The sequence below is a fragment of the Gobio gobio genome (genome assembly GCF_949357685.1).
Source record: "Gobio gobio genome assembly, chromosome: 12".
NCBI lineage: Eukaryota > Metazoa > Chordata > Actinopteri > Cypriniformes > Gobionidae > Gobio > Gobio gobio.
The window spans coordinates 33,799,333-33,822,216 of NC_137105.1; the positions used below are offsets into that span (position 1 = coordinate 33,799,333).

Below are 22,884 nucleotides of genomic sequence, written 5' to 3' on the forward strand. Positions count from 1 at the left end.
TATGGATATTTTTCTTACACAAAAGCATCACTTAGTCATATATACCTAGGATGGCTTGAGGATGAGTAAATCATGCCGTAATTTTCATTTTTGGGTGAACTATCCCTTTATAAATAGACGCTGAAGCTGCGGCAAAAATTCACAAATGTACTATTTTCTACATGGTGAATCTAGAAGTTTAGTAAGTAGTTGTATGCTAATTTTGCAACCCCAATTTTGTCGATGAACTTTATGTTTATTAACAGAAAATAAACGCAAAGTATTCAGATGTGCTGCTGTCCCATGGGTGCAGCGGCGCAATGATATTACGCAGCGCATGAAAATAGTCCCCAGCACGCTCTCTGTGCAAGCAGGTTGTCACGTTGGTTATTTTGACGAAAGATAGTCTATTTTCAGGCGCTGCGTAATATCATTGCGCCTGCTGCATCCATGGTATGGCACAAAGTTCTTTGATCATTACGCAGGAATGAGAGAATAGTTCCTAGCCATATCGGTCTAGAAAATCGAAACTTTTCATTTTCCGTCGGTCTTAGTACACTATGTAACTATACACATCACAACATGTAAATAGGAAAATGTTGGCATTATTTTGTCACATTTTGTCTGGAGCAGTAGGCTAGATGGAGCCATTTACCTCCAGTCTTTGTGCTAAGCTAGGCTAACGGTGGGTGCATCAGACAGAGTTATGGCACGCACGGATATGAGAATGGAATGTATGGACTTATCTAACTCTGGGGGATACGGTGAATAAGCTAAAGTCCCAAAAAGTCGGCGTGTTCCTTTAACATTTGAGTTCAGTTTCTGTCTGAGCCAATATATCATACAGAAGGACAGAGTGTAATTCAGCCTTACGCTACTGTAGTGGCATATGCTAAAAGCTGTTTTACATTATGTGGTAAGACACAACACAGTCCTCGTCTATCCAAGCCAAGGCTTGTGCTCTCAAACCAAAGCTCTTCTTTCACAGAATAACAATTACTCTTCATCCTCCAGAGAGAGAGGGCTGCAGAAATGGAAAAGAGTTGGAGAAATTTGCAGAAGGTTTGGACCGATCTGACATTCAGCAAAATCTGGAAGGAAAAGGAAGCTTTTAAATTATGTAAATGAATGCTCTGAAACTTGAGGGAACATGGGCTAGAAATGACAGCTGAAGAGAACAGCCCAGCAATATAAAGAGAAATATGTAATATGAATATATTCCAATGAGCAATATTCATATCCACTGTTATAATCCACTAACTCTAAAAATGGAAAACAATAATCTAGTTGTTGAAGACAAAATGAAGTGTGACCACTTGACTTTCTGTCAATTTAAGCAGTTCAATTAGGAAGTTAAAGGAGATCAAAAACAGAAAGTCCTTCAGCTCTGCCAAGATAACGTGCATTGATGTTGACTTATAAGTGTCTGCATTCTAGAAATTAAATCTTTTCAGAGTCTGATAGCCCTCATGCTATGAAGAGATAAAGGCCTTTGCCACAAGTGGCTGTAACAAATTGCATGAATATATAAAATGAGAAAAGCAGAGATTAGAAAGTCTACTTTGCTAAAATGGAATTTGAACACAAATTATGATTCCTAATTCCTATTGTGGGATAATGTATTTAAGCCAGTGACTTCACCAGACTGAGTTATGCAACATAACTCAGTTTGTCTCTCGGAACTTGGTAGGAATTGAATAGCAGTGGGACGCATTCTCTCTCTCTCTCTCTCTCTCTCTCTCTCTCTCTCTCTCTCTCTCTCTCTCTCTCTCTCTCTCTCTCTCTCTCTCAAAAAAAAATAAAAAAATAAAAATATAACCAACGTGATCTCATGAGTATTTGTGTGTATTTTTACGTAAAGTGTGGTTCTACCACACAGATATTTACTTACGTTTTCATTCACACTGAAACTTACAATCTTAAATTATTGACAGCACTAAAACGTAAATGATTTACGTATTGCGTATACACAGATGTACAAATGTGTACAAATTCTTATTTATGAATATTAAAATTATGGGATTGATGTTTTGATTCTATTTGATTTAATTGTCATATAAATGACATAACGTTTTCAGTGGCATTTATTATGCAGTTTATAATATTAAATGATAACATTTCATTCTGTACTATTACTTCTGCTACAAACTCATTTTGAAGGATTCCATAATGTTAAACAAGACTACACAGTAAAACCTTAAAATGAATAACATTTCTGTAATACCCCTTTTTTCAAGATGTAATATAAGTCTCAGGTGTCCGCAGAATGTGTTCCATTTCTGATCCATTTTTGAGAATCAACTTTTTTTGCAAATCATGAGTTTTACTGACCCTCATTTGCAAAGCACTCCGGTGTGAAATGATTCACACAAACATATCCGAATTTAGCTATCCTGAGTGGTTCAGATGCCAGGAGTCTATGGAGACTCGTATGTTCATAATTACAGCCAACAACAGAGCAGTTACAACCTTTACGTAGCTGAGACATTGTATCACTAGTTGCTCTACCGAGGATATAAACATGGCAGACTGTATACAGCTCACTCAGGACAGGGTCTATGCTAATAGGACAGAGTCCATCAGCAGTCGTGGACAGAGCCTAGGCATTTTGTAAAGTCACTAAAGGTAGAATCTACATAATTCTGTGTAGATAATAATCGTCTACATAATCTACATAATTCTGCAAACAGATTGTGTTCAAACACCATGAAAAAGTGAATTTTGCATAATAGGTACCCTTTAATGTCTACGTATTACCAATGAGAACAGGCTGAAATAACAGACTTATTTTGCTTTAGAATGTCTAAATATCAACCCTTTTTAAATATGTCTATCAGATGTTTGTAGACAACAGATGCTTTCCAGATGAAGCTCTCTTTCTTGAGTACTGTGACAAAAATGCTAAAAAAGTTAGGGTTAGGGTTAGGGTTAGGCATATATCAGGGAAATATTAATTTGAGGGCTGGTGGTTTTAGAAGTACTGAGTGATGTTATAATTCTGATATGATAAAGATTAAATAAAATGAAATGATACATTTGTTCAGAATGTAGAGAATTAGCAAACAACAGTCTGATTTGCTAAGATTGATTTTTAATTTTGTAGATGAAAAAAGGATCAAATCCTTTGAGCGCCACTGCTGATGAATTTCAGAGTCGAAATGGTGCTATTTTTAAACTTGATGACAGGCCAACATGTTTTGTCCCATTTGCCAAGAAACAGTGAACAGCAAGTATTTGCCTCATAACAAATCCTTTTCACCTAACCATAATTTGCATGCCACTGTTTGAATATGAATTGGTAAAAAACGTGGTAGTAAACTAATTTCAGTGGGGCTCTACATTAAAAGGGACCTTTTATTACAAGGTGTAATATACGTCTCAGGTATCCCAAGAATGTGTCTGTGATGTTTCAGCTTAAAATACCACACAGATCATTTATTTTACCATGTTGTAAATGCCTTTGTTGTAAACATGCTTTGTTTGTGCATGTATCTTTAAATGCAAATGAGCTGCTGCTCCACAGCCTGCTTTCCAGAAGAGTGCTCTACCTCTACAGCTTGTGCCTCGAATAATCTGTCAAAAAGTAAAAAATCTGTTTATTTTTGATTATCATCTCTATTGCGGTCACACTTGCGTGACATTGCAGTTTCATGAAAGTTTATTACCTGCATGCAGCATAAAAGTTTCTGATATATAGTTTTCTGAGTGCACACATACGAAGCACGCAGTGGCGCACAAAAACTGGATGACAGACAGAGCGTCTCGTGAGTATTAAAGTTCTCTTTCACGTCTTATTGCGCTTAAACTGTGAAATACACACATGTAAAAGTTACACAAAGTTCACAAACACAGTTGGTTATGTATGTGAACGTAACCAGAAGGGAAATAAATTGCATATGTATATTAGATTGTGTATTAAAGGGATAGTTCACCCAAAAAAGGAAATTTGATGTTTATCTACTTACCCCCAGGGCATCCAAGATATAGGTGATTTTTTTACTTCAGTAGAACACAAATTAAGATTTTTAACTCCAACCGTTGCAGTCTGTCAGTCGTATAATGCATGTGAATGGTAACAAAATCTGTGAGTAAAAAAACCTTCCGGTGCGTGAGGTCTGTACACGATCTGGCGTAGTTTCGTGATCAGATCGTGTACAGACCTCACTCACCATGTGATCGCGCACTCAAGGCTGTTGGGATATAGTGGTGTATTAGAGGTAAAAAATTATCTAGATACAGTTTCTCGCACAAACCGATCGTTTCGTGTCATAAGACATCAGTGTGTCGTCACGAGCCGCAGGGTTTAATTTGGGTTTGTCTGTGCATGTTTTTTTTTACTCTCATAGATTTTGTAAAAGAGAATTGTGCATAATAGGTCCCTTTTAACGTAACCTTTAATGTTTAATGAATGTCCAATAGTCCAACACACGTTCTGTAAAGATATTTCCTCTCATTTCCAACAAAAGGAAATATATCAGTGGACAATTAAACACAGATTAATTCACTAAACATTAAAATAATTTACTAAACATTACAATTTACTTAATTTTAATGAATACGTTATTTTTATTAATAACCAAAGCAATCATTCCTTTGAATAAAGGAAAATTCCATTTTAGAAGACATGGAGTGTCTTTCCATTTTTACAACGATGATACCCAGATCTATTTACTGATCAAGAGAAATTATCCTTCAGCATTTACATCTCTATTAAAGGGTTAGTTCACCCAAAAATGAAAATTCTGTCAGTAATTACTCACCCTCATGTTGTTCCAACCATGTAAGACCTTCGTTCATCTTCGGAACATAATTTTGTATATTTTTGATGAAATCTGAGAGCTGTCTCACTCCTCCATAGGCTTTCAGAGGGAATGAAACTTGATGGCCCAGAATAGTAAGTAAAAACGTAATTTAAGGAGTCCAAATGACTACAGTGGCTCTGTATTAAGTCTATCATGCGACGAAAATACTTTTTGAGCGGAAAAACAACAAAAATAACGACTTTATCACACTATTATTGTTGTTCAATTTGAGCCTCTGACGAGAGTTTGCGGGAGTGCCACGACGCATGCCCGAGAACTGAGATTAACCCTACTCCGAAAGAGTGAGCAGCCAGTAACAAGTAGTAGTAGAAGAAGAACGCCGTAATCTCAGTTCTCGCGCATGCGTCGTGGCACTCCCGCGAACTCTCGTCAGAGGCTCAAAGAGGCTTAGATATCAAGCACCTCAGTCCTAATTTAAGTGGAGTGTAGTACTAAATATTAAGTGTCAGTCTTAGAGAGGATCCACAAACGGGATTTTGGATGACGACATAGATCACTGAATAGATTTCCTTATTTAAGAATATTCTCAGATAAATTCATATTGAATGGTGAAATTTCTAAGAGGAGTTTACATTCAACACATACTTGACAATAAATAATTTTCAAGATAATACATTATGATATGCACAATGGGAATTAAAGATAAACACATTTTCCACCTCGTCTTAATTGAAAATGTTAAACGGGTGTGCTGTTAACTGACATGCCTATCCATAGCCTAGATAACTAGCGCTGACAAAGATGAAGCCTGCTCTGTATAAATTATATACACTCTAAAAAAAAAAGGTTCTATATGGCACCAAAAATGGTTCTTCGTCGTAATCATAGAGGAACCATTTTTGGTGCTATATAGCACCATATCTTAACATGTTCTGTCTATAGTAGCGGTGCTCTGAAGAGCCACTGGAGAACCACTGAAGCACCAAAATTGGCACTATATAGCACTTAAAAAGGTTCCTCTATGATTACGAGCCAAGAACCATTTTTGGTGCCATATAGAACCTTTTCTTTTTAGAGTGTATAATGAAATGATCAAACATAATAAAAAAAAAATCTTCCTTTGCGCACGTCTCTGTCTCCTCAGTGCCATCACAAGCCCCAACTGGCAACTCCTAACCACTTAAGAAACCTCTCTGTCTTAAATAACTGGGAGAGTAAGAGTGACTCTTAGCTTTAAGCAATTTGATAACTTGCTGCTATACTTAAGTTTGAAAGTAGTACATTTCATGAATTCTCAGCACTTAAGACTAAAATGGCACTTTGAGAAGCTTGATAAATACGGGCCCTGAACCTTCTTCTAGTCCCTCACTCCAGACTGAAACGTAGAGGGGATCAAGCATTTTCTGTGGTTGGGCCATGGTTATGGAATAACCTGCCTTTAGAGATTATGGGCCAGATTTACTAAAGAGGGCAAATTAGCATGAAAGCGCAATTCTAAAAAAGCGCAGATGGTAGTGGAAAGTTCTGCATGTGATCTACTGACAACGTGCAAATTAAAGAAAACAGACGCAGCTGGATCATTTCCATAATGACCAACTCAATCTACCAAGAGCAGTGCAAATTAGCATCTCCTCCCATAAGTTTTGTGTTTGAAAGGGAAACTCCTATGCATATGCAATAAGGTCAGCCGCAAAAATTACCCTGTCCATGCCTTTTCAGCACAAATTTTTCACTGCGTCTTTATTAAATTCTGACAGTAGTTTTTTTTTTACGCCAAAAGAGGGTTTTCGCTGACGCAAGCTGTTAGTAAATCTGGCCCTAGATTGGCACCAATTCCCTGACTATCTTTAAGTTTCTTTTCACGAGTTTGTGTGCCCATATAATCTTAGTGAAAGTGGTAAACAGATTTGGCTTGCTGTCTGCTATAGAGGGGCTCGGAGAGGATATTATACCCGAGCTCTGATTGCCCCCCTATAACAGGCAAAATTGTACAAAAAGGAGGAGCAGGGGAGGAGGAGGGATGCTGCAAGAACTAGCAACGGGAAGAGGTAAGTTGCTGTTTTTATACCTTGGTATTAATTGGAAGATTAGATGGGTGTACTCCTCCAGAAATTACGTTTAATAACTTCTCTTAAAAAAAACGTATCTATTCTCCTTGGCTTATTAACATCTCTTTTTATTATTTTATTGTGGTTTTCTGTCAGTACTCTGTCTTTAAGTGTTTATATTTTGATTTTATGTGATCTTTTTGTACAGCACTTTGGTCAGTCGTGTGACTATTTTTAAATGAGTTGGAATTAGAAAATTGTAATTTATGCATGAAAACATATCTCCATAGCATCAAAGAGTACGAGACAATGCCAATTAAAAAAAATAAAACCTCTCTTATCTTATGGCATAACCAATGTGTGTTTGGAATATTTTAACCTTTTGGCCTCACATAAACTGTCATGCATCCAGCACACCTCCAGTTAAATACATTAGATTTCTCCATCTGGCCTTGAATCAAATACATTCATAAATGTGAGGGCTTACATAAGAGTATCACCACATGCCGGAGAACAGCTCTCAAAACACAAGAGATGCAGATGGGAGAAAAACACCTTATGTGAGCCATTAGCTTGTGCCTTTGAGAGAAGGAATCCTCTGGCTAGAGCAAATGAATCAGTGTGCAATGAACTCCAAAGCATTATCTACAGTGAAGTGCCATTTCAATTCACAGCAGTGCTGAACAAGCTTCCGGCCCCCCTCCTGCTGCCTTCATCGACCTTAAGGGCCCACATTTACCCATCCAGGCATCACTGTCCTCAGCTATCAGGGAGACACAGGGAATGACACTCGGGTCTCAGATGAGGAGGTTTGAGATTGGTGATGTGGCATTTGTTCAGCTGGCTAAACCGGCCGAGAACTCCCTCATCAGCAGTTTGCAAATTTGTCTTGGCTCACAATTTTAGTGTCACAGACTGAATATGTTAAATAACCTGAATTAACCTTAATTAAAAGATTATCACTTCCAGCATTGTGCAGTAGCTTTGCATCAGACAACAAATTTACATTTCTCAGTGGTGCGGTGGCAGTTTCTTTGTTTATAAAACTATGTAGTAGGGCTGTGCGATTAATCGTAATTGATTTTTTGACTTCGATTTTGGCTTCCAACGATTATGAGAACAAGATAATCAAGGTAAATTGTGCAGCTGCCACATTCAGCAGTGTGCTTTTGTTCCCCCCAAAGCCAAACCTATCATCTAAATAAGCCGAATAAGTGAGTGTTGTAAAATGCAGTCTACTGTTGCTAAACTGCCAGATATTAAACAGTGTCATTAAAAGAGGATCAAGCTTAGGGGGCTTTTTTGATCTTTTACTTAACTATATTAGTTGACCTAGTATTAATTTTTTCGAAACCCATCGATAATTGTGAATTTTACTGATATCTAAAATTACTCATATCATGAAATAAGACTTTGATCCTATCAACACAATAACTGTGTTACATAATCGTGATTTCAATATTGACCAGAATAATCGTGATTATGATTTCTGCCATGATCGAGCAGCCCTACCATGTAGCTTTTCAGTAGATAACTGTTTTATTGATTAAGTAGCAGGGTATAGCATTGACACAAGTTTGTTTTGTTTTCGCTAACAATATATGATATACCATATGAATATATATTCTGTCAGCTTCTTAGAATCACAACTATAGCGAAACCCAATTCATGAATGAATCAATGTTTTGTATCAACTCTATTCAAAAGAATAGATTAACAAATCTGCCTGAATCGTTCTGATAGATCAGTCACACAATGAATCATTTGGAGTGCTTTCTAACTTTGTAAATGTCAGAAAACACAGACTCATAGATATACTGTGAAACACAAATGTGGTTTATTGATGAACAAACATGCACACGGTGAGTAAAGGCTTTTGCAGACAACACCGCAGAGGATGATATAGCAAACAGTCCAGGTAAGTTGCACACACACACTTTGAGATGATTGTCACTGAATAGTTTGAATGACAGTCTTATACTTTCCTTTACAGGTCTCTGGAGATTAACACTGGAGGAATTAGAGAAAGGAGATAATACCTGGACATAGTGGAGATGAAGAAACAACACACAGGTAGGAAACTACAGGTAAGTAGTCTAAACAATGTTTGATGGAGTCCTATTCGTAGGCCAGACTGTGTGTGTGTGGAGCAGACTTAAATGGAGTGGAGCTGATGAAGGTGAATGATGGCAGTTATGAATGATTGTGTGCCGGAGTGTGTGCAGGTGGGAGCCTGGAGGGATCATGGGAAATGTAGTGTGAAGGTGACAGATGATGGTGAGGTGACTGGACATAGTGACAGCACTCCCCTCTCCTGTAACACGCTTCTTTGCGCCAAACTGAGTCCTCCCCAGGGAGGGAGGCTGGGCACTCTTGAGTTGGAAGAGTGACAGGTAGAGGGCAGGTGACCAGGGCAATGCCGGCAGGATTTGGCGACACTGGTGATACTGGAGACCAGGGTGGCAAAGCTGAGAATTTTGGAGGCCTCCAGGGAGGCGCCGCCAGTACAGGAAGCCATGGAGGAGATAAATATATTTTGGAGGCCACCAGGGAGGCGCCAGCAGCACAGATGGAATCGAGAACAACTGAGAGACGGACATCTGTAATGTCACTAAACGTGATGACCTCTGGTGGACCAGCAGACTTGATTACCTCTGGCACACTGGCAGACTCGATAACCCTTCGGCGGGTCGGCTGAGGTCATCTGAAGGACTCGTAACTGAGCTCTGGGACTTGAGCGGACTCGTGGGCTGAAGTTGATTCTAGAGCGGGCTCTGAAACAGCTTCCTCTGAAGCAGGCACTGAAACAGCTTCCTCCGATTAGGGCTCTAAAACAGCTTCCTCTGAAACAGGCTGAACAGCTTACTTTGAATTTGAATTTCAGTCTTTAGAATGGACTGGGGAATTTCTGTTTCTGGAATGGACTCTGGAACTTCAGTCTCTGGAACAGACTCAGGAATTTCAGCATCTAGAATCCATCCTGGAACCCACACTGAACTGTGCTCAGGGGCTGGAAACACCACACTGGGCTCTGCTTAGGGGCAGGACATGCAGAGGACCATTTATTCTTCCTCAGCCTCCTCCTTTGGGCTGGGGTTAATACAGATATTTATCTGAGCTCAGTGGCTTAAACACTAAGTCTTACACTTTCCTTTACATGTCTTTGGAGATTACCACTGGAGAAATTGGAGACAGGAGATAATACCCAGTGGTAGCGGAGATGAAGAAACAACGCACAGGTATATAACTAGTAGTAGGTAGTCCATGTTTGACGGGGTCCTAGTTGTAGACCAGACCCCGATGAGTGTGTGGAGCAGGTTTAAATGGAGTGGAGCTGATGAAGGTGAATGATGGCAGGTGTGAATAATTGAGGAGTGTGTGCAGGTGGGAGCCAGGATGGATCATGGCAAATGTAGAACAAAGGTGATGGTGAGGTGACTGAAGATCATGACAGAAAAACACTGACATGATATTGTATTACTTTCAACACCAGCAGCTTGTGAACAGCTCTCTAATGCAGGTGAAGACATTTCCTGCTCTGTAATGCAGGTGAAGACATTTTCTGACTAAAACAGTTTGCAAAAACAGTAGTAGTACCAAAAAAGTGTCATGGAATCTTCATGGCTTCTACATGTACTATTGTAATACCTTGGTATTCTTTAAAGTACCCTGGAGTACCATGTAAATATCATGGTACATGAATAAGGTAATAATTTAGTAACAAGAAATAGCAAAATACTACGGTATATCATCACTGTATCATAACTACTGCCACAGAATGATACTAAAGGGAATTTGGAAGATGTCCAACACAACTATTTTATGTTTTTGCGAATTGGTCGTGAATTTGTGTGATCTCATTTTTGCATTTTTGGTACAATCTGCCTATGCTGCTGGGTCCACTGAAGGGTAGGTTTAAAGGTGGATCGTCATGCTTACTTTTTTCTATTTTACATTCAAAATGTAAAATAGTCCCCCCTCCATTGGATTACATTGGGATGACACACAAAACAACAATAATGGCTACTAAAATATGAAAATGTATTAAATCGAATTGCAGCTAGCTGTTTTAAATAGGCTATTCCATCATTATAACATTATGACGTAGGCTATCTTTAATTTAGCAAGCCGCTAAATTAAGCAAGTTGCATGTAACTTGTAGAGTAATTACTTTCTCTAAAGGATTTAGCTTTCATCTTTGCCTAGCTAATTTTCTTGTTGACTAGTTACTTAGCTACTCAGCTTAGCTAGGGGGGTAGCCCATTCAAACTCTTGGGTAAACTATTACTTTAATGTGAAACTACGATAGAAAGTAAAGTTTGTTCGGACAAACTTTTTATGTTGGCGTGACAAAGCTGAAAGTTTTATAAGCTTTGTCGCATGTTGCTAACATGTCTTAGCATGTATCTAGCATGAATTTACATTTTATTAGAATGTTTGTAGCAGATTTTAATACATTGCTCTCATGAATTAGCATGTTTCTAGCATATAGAGGGTATGTGCGTGACGTCACCATTGGCTGGGCGTGACTGCGTTTACTACACTACAAATGGCTGTCCCCTCAAATAGTGCCCTATTTAAGGGTATAGGGGGCAATTCCGGATTGCCCAGGGGAGGTGCAAAAAAATTAAAAATACTGAAGTAACTGCTCGCTTAAATGATCTTGCTCGCCTCAATCTGCTCAATCCTGGTGATGTCAGTGCCCTGTTAACAATGTTATAATGTATTATTTCACATCCAGAGATGAAGTATCGGATGATGAAGAAGTTTCTGAAGAGGAGAAGTCAGTTTAATTATGCTATAAGGTGCACTGTGTTTGCTATTCTAAATGTAAGCTACAAAGTACACTTCACTAGTTGTGCTATTTAAACATACAAGGGATTAGAGCTGCACGATTAATCGTTAAAAGATCGCAATCTCAATTCAAACACCCATGCTATATTATTCCTAAATGACCACGATTCTGCTGTGTCTTTTATGTCTGTTTCACATCGCAAGCATCAGCGGAGTGTGAACAGCACGTGTTTTGCTGCCCATGTTAATGAATGAAGGGTGTCCACTGGCGCCAAGCAAGCGGAGCAGAGCGATTAGGCCTATTTCCAATTTATTCCTATGAACTTCCATAGGAATGAATTAAAAACACTCTGTTCCGCGCCAAAGGCACAGCACTGTGAGAGGGTCGGACGCCACACTTCCAATGTCAACGCTCTCATTTATTGATATGGGCAGTGACAAAACATGTACTGCTCGCACTCCTCTGACGCTTGTGATGTGGAACTGTTTAAAACTAAGACTTTGGTTTACCTTTGAAAGTAGGATCATCACACTGAAACATTCAAATCTGCGTTTGTGCTGCCTGTGATCCAGAGAGAGCAGATGCCATGTATGAAGCAGCTTCACAAAAAAACTGTCTTTTCAATTCATTATTCATGTTTTACAAACATTTAAATAACAGGGGATACAGGTTTATAGTTTGGGTATAAACACGTTATTGATTAAAATTTGAGTAAATCATCTTTTTAAAAAGTATTTTGACACTTCTATGTATTGTATTGCTTATTGTTATGCCAGAGGGTGGCTGGCAACAAGTGAGTGTTTAAAAAGTGTTTGTCATTGAATCATTGAAATCAAACGCTGATTCATCCAATAACGAAACAAGTCATGATGAATGAGACATTGAGTTGTGAGTCTCACTTAATTATTTTTGAAAAGGGACACATAAACCATCTTAAACCCATATAGCCTATATATAACCACTTGAGAAATACATAAACATATATATATATATATATATATATATATATATCATAACCCATGTACTGTATGTGTGTGCTTGTGCATGTATTTTTTGTTAGATTAGTTATGTGTTTGTGATTTAGTTAATAAAACTTGTGCACAATATATATTTGGTTCTGACTCCCTGCCTGCAGATAAATTGTCACTTAAATTATTGATTTTTTCATACAAGCTCTAAGCGCTGTAAATGCTAAAGGATAATTATTTGTCTGTGGTCATGAAAAATACCCTTCTCTTAGAATTAATTAATAATCAATAATGAGTGTACACAGGATCAACTGATTGATTGTAATTTTAATGTAGCTACATCAAGTTAATCTCATTAACTGATTCAAATATTCATAATTAATCATAATGAATAATCATTATGAGTTATGAATAATTATTCATATTTCCCCTTTGAGCTAACTCGCTACATAGGGATGAACACACACACACACACTCACAAAAGAAAAATTGGTAGAAGAAACCTATTTGAGTTCAAAATATTACACCCAGTCAATGCTTTGAAAAAAAAAAGGTCTGGAAATGTTTTAAATATAAAGGAAAAAATTATAGATTCGCCATTTGTGATGCAGCAGTGAGCTATAATGCACGTTATTTTTGTGTTTATTAGAGGTTGAATTCAAACTCAAATACTGCCAAACTGTAGCCTAGAAATCTAGACGCACCCTAGCGGCAGAAAATTAATTTTGCCGCGAGTGTAGTCTAGCAACCTGAGAGCTGGAAAAACCAAACTCTGGTCAGGCCAATCACAGCGTGTGTAGAGTCGGTGGGCGGGCTTAATATAATGACGGCATGTCACGGCAGAGATGCGGAGGTTCCGCGTGCTACTCGTAAACAAAGCTGACAAACAGCGCTCTTTTGAATCGGCTTTGGCCGCGACTCTGGAAGACTTGGAGATCAGGAGGCCATCAGACTCCTGAACTCAGTCACGTGACTCACTTCACCCCCGCACACGCATAAACATACGGTCTTTCAACATTAACATCCACATACTGCAATTGCACTGCACTTTACTCTACGTCCCTATTGTTACTGCGTAACAACCTGTAATAAACCTTGCACATTATACTTCTTTATATATACATATTATATATTTTATGTTAACCACTTATTTTTAAGTCTACAGTTTATCTCACTTATCATCCACATATTTTTTATATTTTTATTTTTATCTTATTTCCTATTTTTATCTTTTACTTGATTTATTTATAATTCTACTTATGTTAATACTTTTTATTCTAACTTTATTCTATTTCTATTTAATTTCTTGTAACTGTTATTTGCACTGTCCATGGAGCGGACCTGTTTACATTTCACTGCCAGTTGTATATTGTGTATATAACTGTGTATGTGACAAATAAAACTCTTGAATCTTGAATCTTGAATCTTGAAAGACTTGGAGTTAAGCTTTTCTTTGAGAAAAGAACAAAGAACGGCACTGAAGTCATTCTTAAGAAAACAAGATATGTTCGAAGTTTTGCCTACCGGATACGGCGAAAGTCTATCAACTAACGTTAGCTCGGCTTCACCTTCTTCTTCGCTCTGGTTGGTTGTGGTGCTCATGGCGCAATCCAATTGCGTGCAGAGGGAATTTGAAAGACAACCGTTTATCCCGCCCCTCGGATTGAGCCCTGTCAATGGTGAGTTTCCAGACCCAACATCTTGATGTGGGTCTGGCTTGTCAGGCTAGCCAAACTGCCCATACTATGTCTGATATACTGATGTCAACTTCATAAAATGTATGAAACGTATGGAAATATATCGTTCAGATCTCTCAAACGATATGGAAATGGAGGTGCCCTTATATGGTCAGTAACGGAGCTTGGATGTCATCTAGTGAAAAAGTTTGGTACTGCACCCAAAACCAAATCTTACTGAAAGCTAATTTTTTGATACATCACCCTAGATTTTGAAACACAACTTTGATTTTCCAGTAGTTTTAGAGTAAAACATGTTTTATAAAATACATATTATTATAAAATATGAACAATTATATTTTTACACTTTATATTCTCATAATCTTAAACTTTTATAACTTTTTTCTATTTTACTTTCATCTTACGTTTACCTTCTACAATAATCTGCCACAGGTCTTCTTTAAAACGAGACCAACCTTAGGTCTGTATTCCAAAGCATTCTTGAATTACAACCATTTCAGTTTGGATAGTGCATTTTCATGTCTATGCGGAAAAAAAGGGGGCGATGGGTGGTTATTTAAACCTGTTTTTATCAAAATTCCGTTCCTGAAAATCATAGCGACCAGCCGACATCAGATAACCATAACTTTTTTTTCCAGACAAACTATGAAAGCCAGCTTACATATGGTGCCAAAACCTTTAAGAGGTAAAATTTCACCATGTGGTGGGTTTTTCGTAGATCACATCACATTGTTGTTAACATGATTTAGCATGTTGCTAACATGAATAATTGAATAATGATAATTATAGCATGTGTACTAGGCCTGATAGATTTAACATGTGTAATAGGTCTGTGAAGACAACAGTTAATGTTAAGTTTGGCTACCTAGCAAATGCAACAACAAAAATGGTCACTGTTTTAATTAATAATTATTATATATATGTATGTATATACATTTTGTCATCTTTTTTTAAATGGATGTCTGCATAACAGTAAGATCGTAATCACTGTTTATTAAATGGCTGCTAGATCATTTTATATTTTTGGAATTATATATATGAAGAGTTCAGCTGCAAAAGCCTCTAAAAGCCACTTCGGTCAAAAATGTAATAACAATACTGAGTAAATGCTCTCCGCATGTAGTATACTTTCATAAAATACGTTCACTTCAAACCCACTAAATCCCAGCCTCAGTCCATTTAGAAGTACCAGTACTTAGGTAGAAACCTATACATAGAAGCCTGACAAAAATGCTTATTTTAAAGAAGAGGTTTTTGCATCTGAAGTCTTCATATATATATATATATGAAGTTCAAGGTTCAAGGGCCAGGTGAAAAAGCCAAAGCATTTATTATTACTGTGGAGTTTTACTAGTACAGAGTAAAAAGTTGTCCCAAAGAAGAACTGCCCACAAACGTGTAGCATGCATTAGGGATTCAATGACTGTCAGAGACTCTACAGATAGACCCAAGGCTAAATCTCTGCAAAGCCATCACACAAATAAGACAGAGTAAAGAATAAAAAAGCATCCATGAGCCTATAGGGAAATAAAATGAAGCTGATATGCACGTGGTGAGGTTCAAAGGCTGATGAAAATGTGCACAGGCAAAATGAGGATATTCTTTTCTTTTGCTGGACACAAAGCATGCATCAGGGAAAGCATTCAATGTGGACTGTTGAAAATAACAAACAAGCACAGGTTTCCAAAGTCTGTAAAGAAACAACAAATGGATGTTGCACATTAAAGGGACTTGAAGTGTGTTGAGACCAATAATGTTTTTTTGCAGGCAGATGGTGGGTTTATGGCATTTCCAAAAGGGACTAACTGGACTGTGATGAGACAGCCAAACTTAAGTCATGAAGTCATAAAGACTAAGAATTCTGGTCATGACATCTACTCTGGTAGTATGAAGAAATTGTGTGCACCAACACAAAAAAGTAATCTGAGGTCACATTACTTGAGTAAAATAATTACCAATCTAAAGGGCTCAACGGCTATATGCCAAAGACTCATAACTATAACCAAAAGTGATCAGACAATATAGAGCTAAAAGAATCAGCCACTTTCGCTATAATATCTGACCTTTATATGAGGTGGCGAAAGAGGTGCTGGAAAGCATAGAGGACAGCTCAAGAACAGTGCGTAGAGAGCTTCATGGAATGGCTGAGCAGCTGCATCCAAGCCTTACATCACCAAGTGCAATGCAAAGTGTCAGATGCAGGGGTGTAAAGCACGCCGGCACTGGGCTCTAGAGCAGTGGAGATGTGTTCTGTGGAGGGACGAATCACGTTTCTGGCAATCCGATGGACGAGTCTGGGTTTGGCGGTTGCCAGAAAACGGTACTTGCCTGACTGCATTGTGCCAAGTGTAACGTTTGGTGGAGGGGGGGTTATGGTATGGGGTTGTTTCTCAGGGGTTGGGGTTGGCCCTTTAGTTCCAGTGAATGGGACTCTTGATGCTTCAGCATACCAAGACATTTTGGACAATTGTATGCTGCCAACTTTGTGAGAAAAGTTTGGGGATGGCCCCTTCCTGTTCCAACATGACTGCACACCAGTGCACAAAGCAATGTCCATAAAGACATGGATGAGAGAGTTTGGTGTGGAGGAACTTGACTGGTCTGGCCTGACCTCAACCCGAAAGAACACCTTTGGGATGAATTAGAGCTGAGACTGCGAGTCAGGCCTTCTAGTCCAACATCAGTACCTGACCTCAAAACTGCACGTCTAGAAGAATGGTCTGAAAATTCCCATAAACACACTCCTAAACCTCGTGGAAAACCTTCCCAGAAGAGTTGAAGCTGTTATAGTTGCAAAGGGTGGGCCAACTCCATTACTCCATTAAACACTATGGACAACCCGTTCTCACTCCCAAGGCGTCAAATTCCGACGCATGGTCAAGTGCTTTCCGCGTCACAATAAAGACGCTAAAGGCACCCCTAGGCGTCACTATATTGACGCGCCGAGTGCTCCATTAATTTCAATGAGAAATCTTTGGCGTCAGAAACAGACGCGTTGGGCATGGGAAAGTTATCGTCATGATGATCATATATTGGGTTATGATTTTGCCATTATGACATGTTGGACTGTGATTCTCAATTTAATCAGCCAGCATCATTTTATTTACGCTATCTAGACACGTTTTAACATGTAACCCAACCCCATTCCATCCCTAAACCTACCCATTTGTGTGGTATAAAACGCAGATATAACAGGCAGAGTCAACTGCATGCACAATTTATTCAAAAAATACAAATATTCCGAGGCCAAGCGATTGATTTGTGTGAAGGAAATCCCCAAAAGCGATCAGCGTCTCCATCCGCAGAAGATCACGAACACATAAAATTTCAAATATTGCCGCCCGTTACGTCAGTTTTCATAGTGAAATTGCATTGGCTCTAGTATGTCTCGTGACCAATTGCGTCATTACGTCAGCTTTGATTGTAAAATGTAATTGGTTCTCGTGTGTCTTGTGACCGAATGCGTCATACTAAAGAGGCGTGTGTATTATTTGAATGAGATATGAATGAGTGCGTTCACGGAGCGGCGGGATCATCATCTCAGCAATTAAAACATTAAGATCAACTCTGTTATTTACATGAAGACATCGTGTGACTTCAGAAGACTTGGAATGCAACATGAGTTAATACTTTTATACTGTTTTTAGTCAGTTTTTGCAATAAATAGATGTGACTGTACTTCTATTTGCCTGTTATGTGTTTCTATATTGTTTAGGAGTGGGTAGGTTTAGGGTAGGAGTTGGGTTAGCTGCTCCAAAATATAAAAGTAACCTTTAAATATGAATAAACTATTAATAAAATCATGTATACTTTTACAAATTTAAAGAATAAAATGCGTCTTGATCTGACGCATTGGGTAAACAACTGAAATCAATGGAGCACTCAGCGCGTCAATATAGTGACGCCTAGGGGTGACTTTGGCGTCTTTATTGTGACGCTGAAAGCACTTGACCATGCTTCGGATTTTGATGCCTTGGGAGTGAGAATGGGTTGCTATGGATTAAGAATGGGATGTCATTACATTTCATGTGCATGTAAAGGCAGGCATCCTAAAACTTTTGCCAACATAGTGTAGTTTAGATTGTTTCTACCAACAAAAAAAAAACCTCATTGTTCCACACCATCTGAGCAAAATTAAGCAATTCAATTAAAGGCAGAGATCCAACACTATCAGAGATAAATGAGGGAAGTTGGACAATTAGTAGAAATCTCGCTAGCAATCAGGTCCATTGTAAGAAACCACAGCCATCTTTTATCACTTGTCAAAACACATAAAGCCAAAGATTAATTTGCATCAAGGGCACAAATGAGGGATGAAACCAAACTGAAAAATCATTTAGCCTTGAAATGCTGCATATTATGATTTGGCCCAACTCTAAAACTCTCCACTGAGAGTCATATAGTATATAGAAACTATAGAAACTAAAGACTTCAATCCATTTTGTACAGTTACATGGACTGTTCTGAAATAAACCAGACTTGGCATCAGAAATCAGTCAGAACCAAAACGTACCTATTAGATGTGACTTTATAAGGGTAATGTATATTCTTGGTGCATAGTACTGTTCTGGCAGGCTAATTTGGACCTTAGCATGGCTCTAAGTTAGTCTCAGACATTAATATTAAAGCTTCTGCCTCTTGGCTGTCAAGAGCAATGACACTGAGAGAAGACACAACACGAATGGAGGGATCACTCTTTGATGCCCTGCAACCCATCTCTGTCTGGCCTTGGATCAAATCCATATACAGCACAATCTAGTCTGTGATACACACCAAGTTATTCCCATAGTCCATCCAGTAAGAGGGAAAGGGTAGTTTAGTTGCTCCCCTTGGCTGATGTTGCAATGATGTTCACTTCGCTTAGATACATCCTTTTAAATGACCCTGTCAGTGCAATTTTCTGATGTGGCTCCAAGCAGAACTCATCTCGCTTGTTTGCCTACAAGAAAGTCTTCATCCAAAATAAGCACTGTGAAATAACAGAGTATTGACTGATAAAACTCTATTGGTAACACTTTACAACAAGGTTTCATTAGTTAATAACAGAGTATTGGCTTATAAAACACTGTTGGTAACACTTTACAATAAGGTTTCATTAGTTAATGTATTAACTAACATGAACTAACCATGAGCCGTTCATTTGTTACTGTATTTGTTCATCTTTGTTAACGTTAGTTAATAAAAAAATACAGCTGTTCATGGTTTGTTCGTGTTAGTTAACAGTGCATTAACTAATGTTAACAAGATTTTAATAATGAATTAGTAAAGGTTGAAATTAACTCTTTCCCTGCCAAACAAAGAATTTTCTGTTATTTGTGAGAAAACGCTTCCCTGACAAACAGAATTTTCCGGGTTTCCCAAGTTTTCACAGTTATACGCTATTACGCATCTTCTGAATGAGTACAGAATCTCCTGATCAGAACACAGGCGAGGAGGAAGATGCAAAGCTATCGATCGTATGTAAGCAGACGCATATGTAAAATAACGTGATCATCAACATTAAACATCAAATAAATCAAACTGCCTAATGTTAATGAATGAAATGTCGACCCAGGACGAGCTATAGGACTATGCAAGCATTAGGGGTGTTGATGGACTCAATCTACTCCATCTGTCTGTGGATGTAGTCTTCGACAAAAACGTGATTTTCTCAGCTTTTTGTTCAAAATGTTGCTTTTTTATGAAACTTATCCATATTTAAGGGTTGATAAAAAAGGAATGCATGAAGCTAGAATAAAACGTTTTTGTTGTTGTTGTTTAAAAGCAGAGGGTCTGCTTTTTCTTTTGATATATTGCATGCTCAGACATTAATACAACAAAATATTCTATCGGCCATTACATTTTTGTGAAAATGATCAAAAACCCTGGCGGTGGCTGGCAACTTTTTTTTAAAACGCTGGCAGGGAATTAACAAAGATAAATAAATGCTTTATAAGTGCAATTCATTATTAGTTCATTTTTACTAATGTAGTTAATTAATGTTAACTAATGAACCTTATTGTAAAGTGTTACCACACATTTCATTAGGAGTTTTCTTTTCGAAAACTTTCCTCTGCTGCAGTATTTTAAAAGACAATACTTTGCCTTAAGATTTTTTTTCTGCCAAGTTAATGAAACACAAGGAAATAAACATGACTATAAAGCTTGAGCATTGCTGTTCTCTCCCATTACCCTTTCACCAATAATTGCTTTACAGCTCATTACAAAAGCTGCAGTTGTTCCTATCATTTCTTAATTTTATTGCTCTCTGAATCATGCACACTGCACTCACAATCTCATGGTCTAATAAATGCAATAATTATTGATCAAATCTATTAAAATTGCATATATGCATGTTTAGGACTGATTTAATTGCAATAAATTAAAATGAGTGGATGAAGCAATAAACAAAGGGTAATTTTATAAATGCATGTATGCTTTTTGCTTATGCCTTTATCTGTCTGTCATTTTGTCATCTTTTTTATGAATTTCTGCATAACAGTAAGATCGTAATCACTGTTTATTAAATGGCTGCTAGATCGTTTGATATTTTTGGAATTGTATATATATATATATATATATATATATATATATATATATATATATATATATATATATATATATATATATATATATATATATATATATATATATATATATATATATATACAATCAGTCAGTAACTATATATATATATATATATATATATATATATATATATATATATATATATATATATATATATATATATATATATATATATATATATATAGTTACTGACTGCCACAGTGACAATAAGTGCACCTGCCTTTTAAAATATTGATGAAGTAGGCTAATCACATGGATACAGGTTGAATTTTTAAAGTGCGTCAATATGAAGAATGAGTATTTGGCTTGTCATGAACTCCACAAGTTGCAGAAATTGATGATCCATGTTACCCAGCATTATTTGAGAATGTTACAAAGGTCTTGTGCTTCATGGGGGGAAAAAAACGTGACATTTTGAGAAAAGCAGTTCACATACTTAGTATCACAAAATGTAGCCTATATTAAATAACGTTTATTCCTGAAAATCCTGAAACTCTATGTTTATTGTGTACAAAACGTATTTTAAATCTCAAATAATGTTGTCTTGGAGTTTTGGACCCCACAGTATAGACAATACAAATCGAAGAAATTAGTTTTGCTGATATGATAAGCTGAAGTTTGTAATGAGTTCCACATGAAGTTCAAGTTGACTTTACGACTGTGTCTTTCTGATGGCTCGAAGAAAGAGTGAAAGGTCTTACCTGCGCGGCCATAAATGACAGATCCATGATGTTTTGCTTTTCAGAACACAATAACTAAAGCTTCAGGAAGGTTAGGTAATCTAGCTTTCTGTGTCGTCTCTGTCCACGGGGTAACCTATTTACATCCAAATGACATCGTCGAGGTATAACATCCAGGTACATGAATCCTGAACATCTGATGTGCGTCTGCGATCATTTTAGAGACGGATCAACAGCGAGACGAGGTTGAGACAGAGCATAGGAGAAGAAACAACAGAGAGAGAGAGAGAGAGAGAGAGAGAGAGAGAGAGAGAGAGAGAGAGAGAGAGAGAGAGAGAGAGAGAGAGAGAGAGAGAGAGAGAGAGAGAGAGAGAGAGAGAGAGCTCTTATTCGTATTCATGTTTTTGTGACGCTAAACACAGCACGTCTCGAAAAGATTTAGACAACGCTTTTGACAATGCGCCACATGTATGAGCTCAACACACGTATGAGCCAATTATATTCGATTTATCAACACCAAAAATATGACTATGATATATTTCTACAGCCTTAAATGATAGTCCCCCAAAAAACGTTATTTAACTTATGGATTTCCTATCTGTAAATAAATTAGTTAGTCAAATCTATGTCGGAAAACATATTTTGATAAAGGTAAACGTTGGCTTTTGGCTTGCTGTGTGGAGTTCTCAGGAACGAGACAAGATTTGAATAATATGAAGCCAAATGCAGTAAAACCTTTTATAATTAATAAGGCAGTCAGAACGTGTGAAATATTTAATGTATCCGGATCCATATTGTTATGAACTATACCATAAAAATAGAATGTGCTAAAAATGGGTGGCAAATCAGCAAGAAGTGAGATTATGGAGAACTGTTGCTATTAATGATGTTGGAACCTTAATGGTAGCCTAAATAAAAGCAATATGGGTTCAAAATAAGGTTGTTTTAAAAATGGATCCTGGCTCAACATATTGGAATAATCATCATCATTATCTAAGATTATGTCACAAACACGTTTGAGAAGCTGATGATGTTGAGGTGAAACAGAGTAGCCTATACTTGTTGACAAACGTATCCACAATCTGTTAATGGAAGATTATTGAAATGCCACACTCTCTCTTTTGTGCATGACAAAAATCTGAATTGCAAATGCGAGTCTAGTCTGTGAGCACGAATATGCCACCCTCTTGGCAGCTTAATGGGGTTTGGAGGACAGAATCGCTGTACTCTTGGTGAACTCTTGCACATTTGACCACAGCATTCAGAATACACTTAGCATGCCTTATGACAATGCATTGATGTGTGATGAAGAAACAAACATTAGATGTGCTGCCTAGTGAAAAAGAAGTGCACTTCATTGTACTGAATAAGCACATGAAGTCTACTT

At 37.6% G+C, this 22,884-nt stretch overlaps 1 protein-coding gene across 1 annotated transcript in view; it reads right to left on the bottom strand.

Annotated features, from left to right (window-relative positions):
- The window catches only part of LOC307134907 (uncharacterized protein C14orf132), a 47,112-nt gene extending 25,362 nt beyond the window's left edge, over positions 1-21,750 (bottom strand). Inside the window, exon 1 of the mRNA XM_079830991.1 lies at positions 21,519-21,750. Coding sequence (XP_079687117.1) covers positions 21,519-21,545 — 27 coding nt within the window. The 5' untranslated portion in view covers positions 21,546-21,750. The remainder of the gene's footprint in view (positions 1-21,518) is intronic.
- Between the last annotated feature and the right edge of the window lie 1,134 nt (positions 21,751-22,884).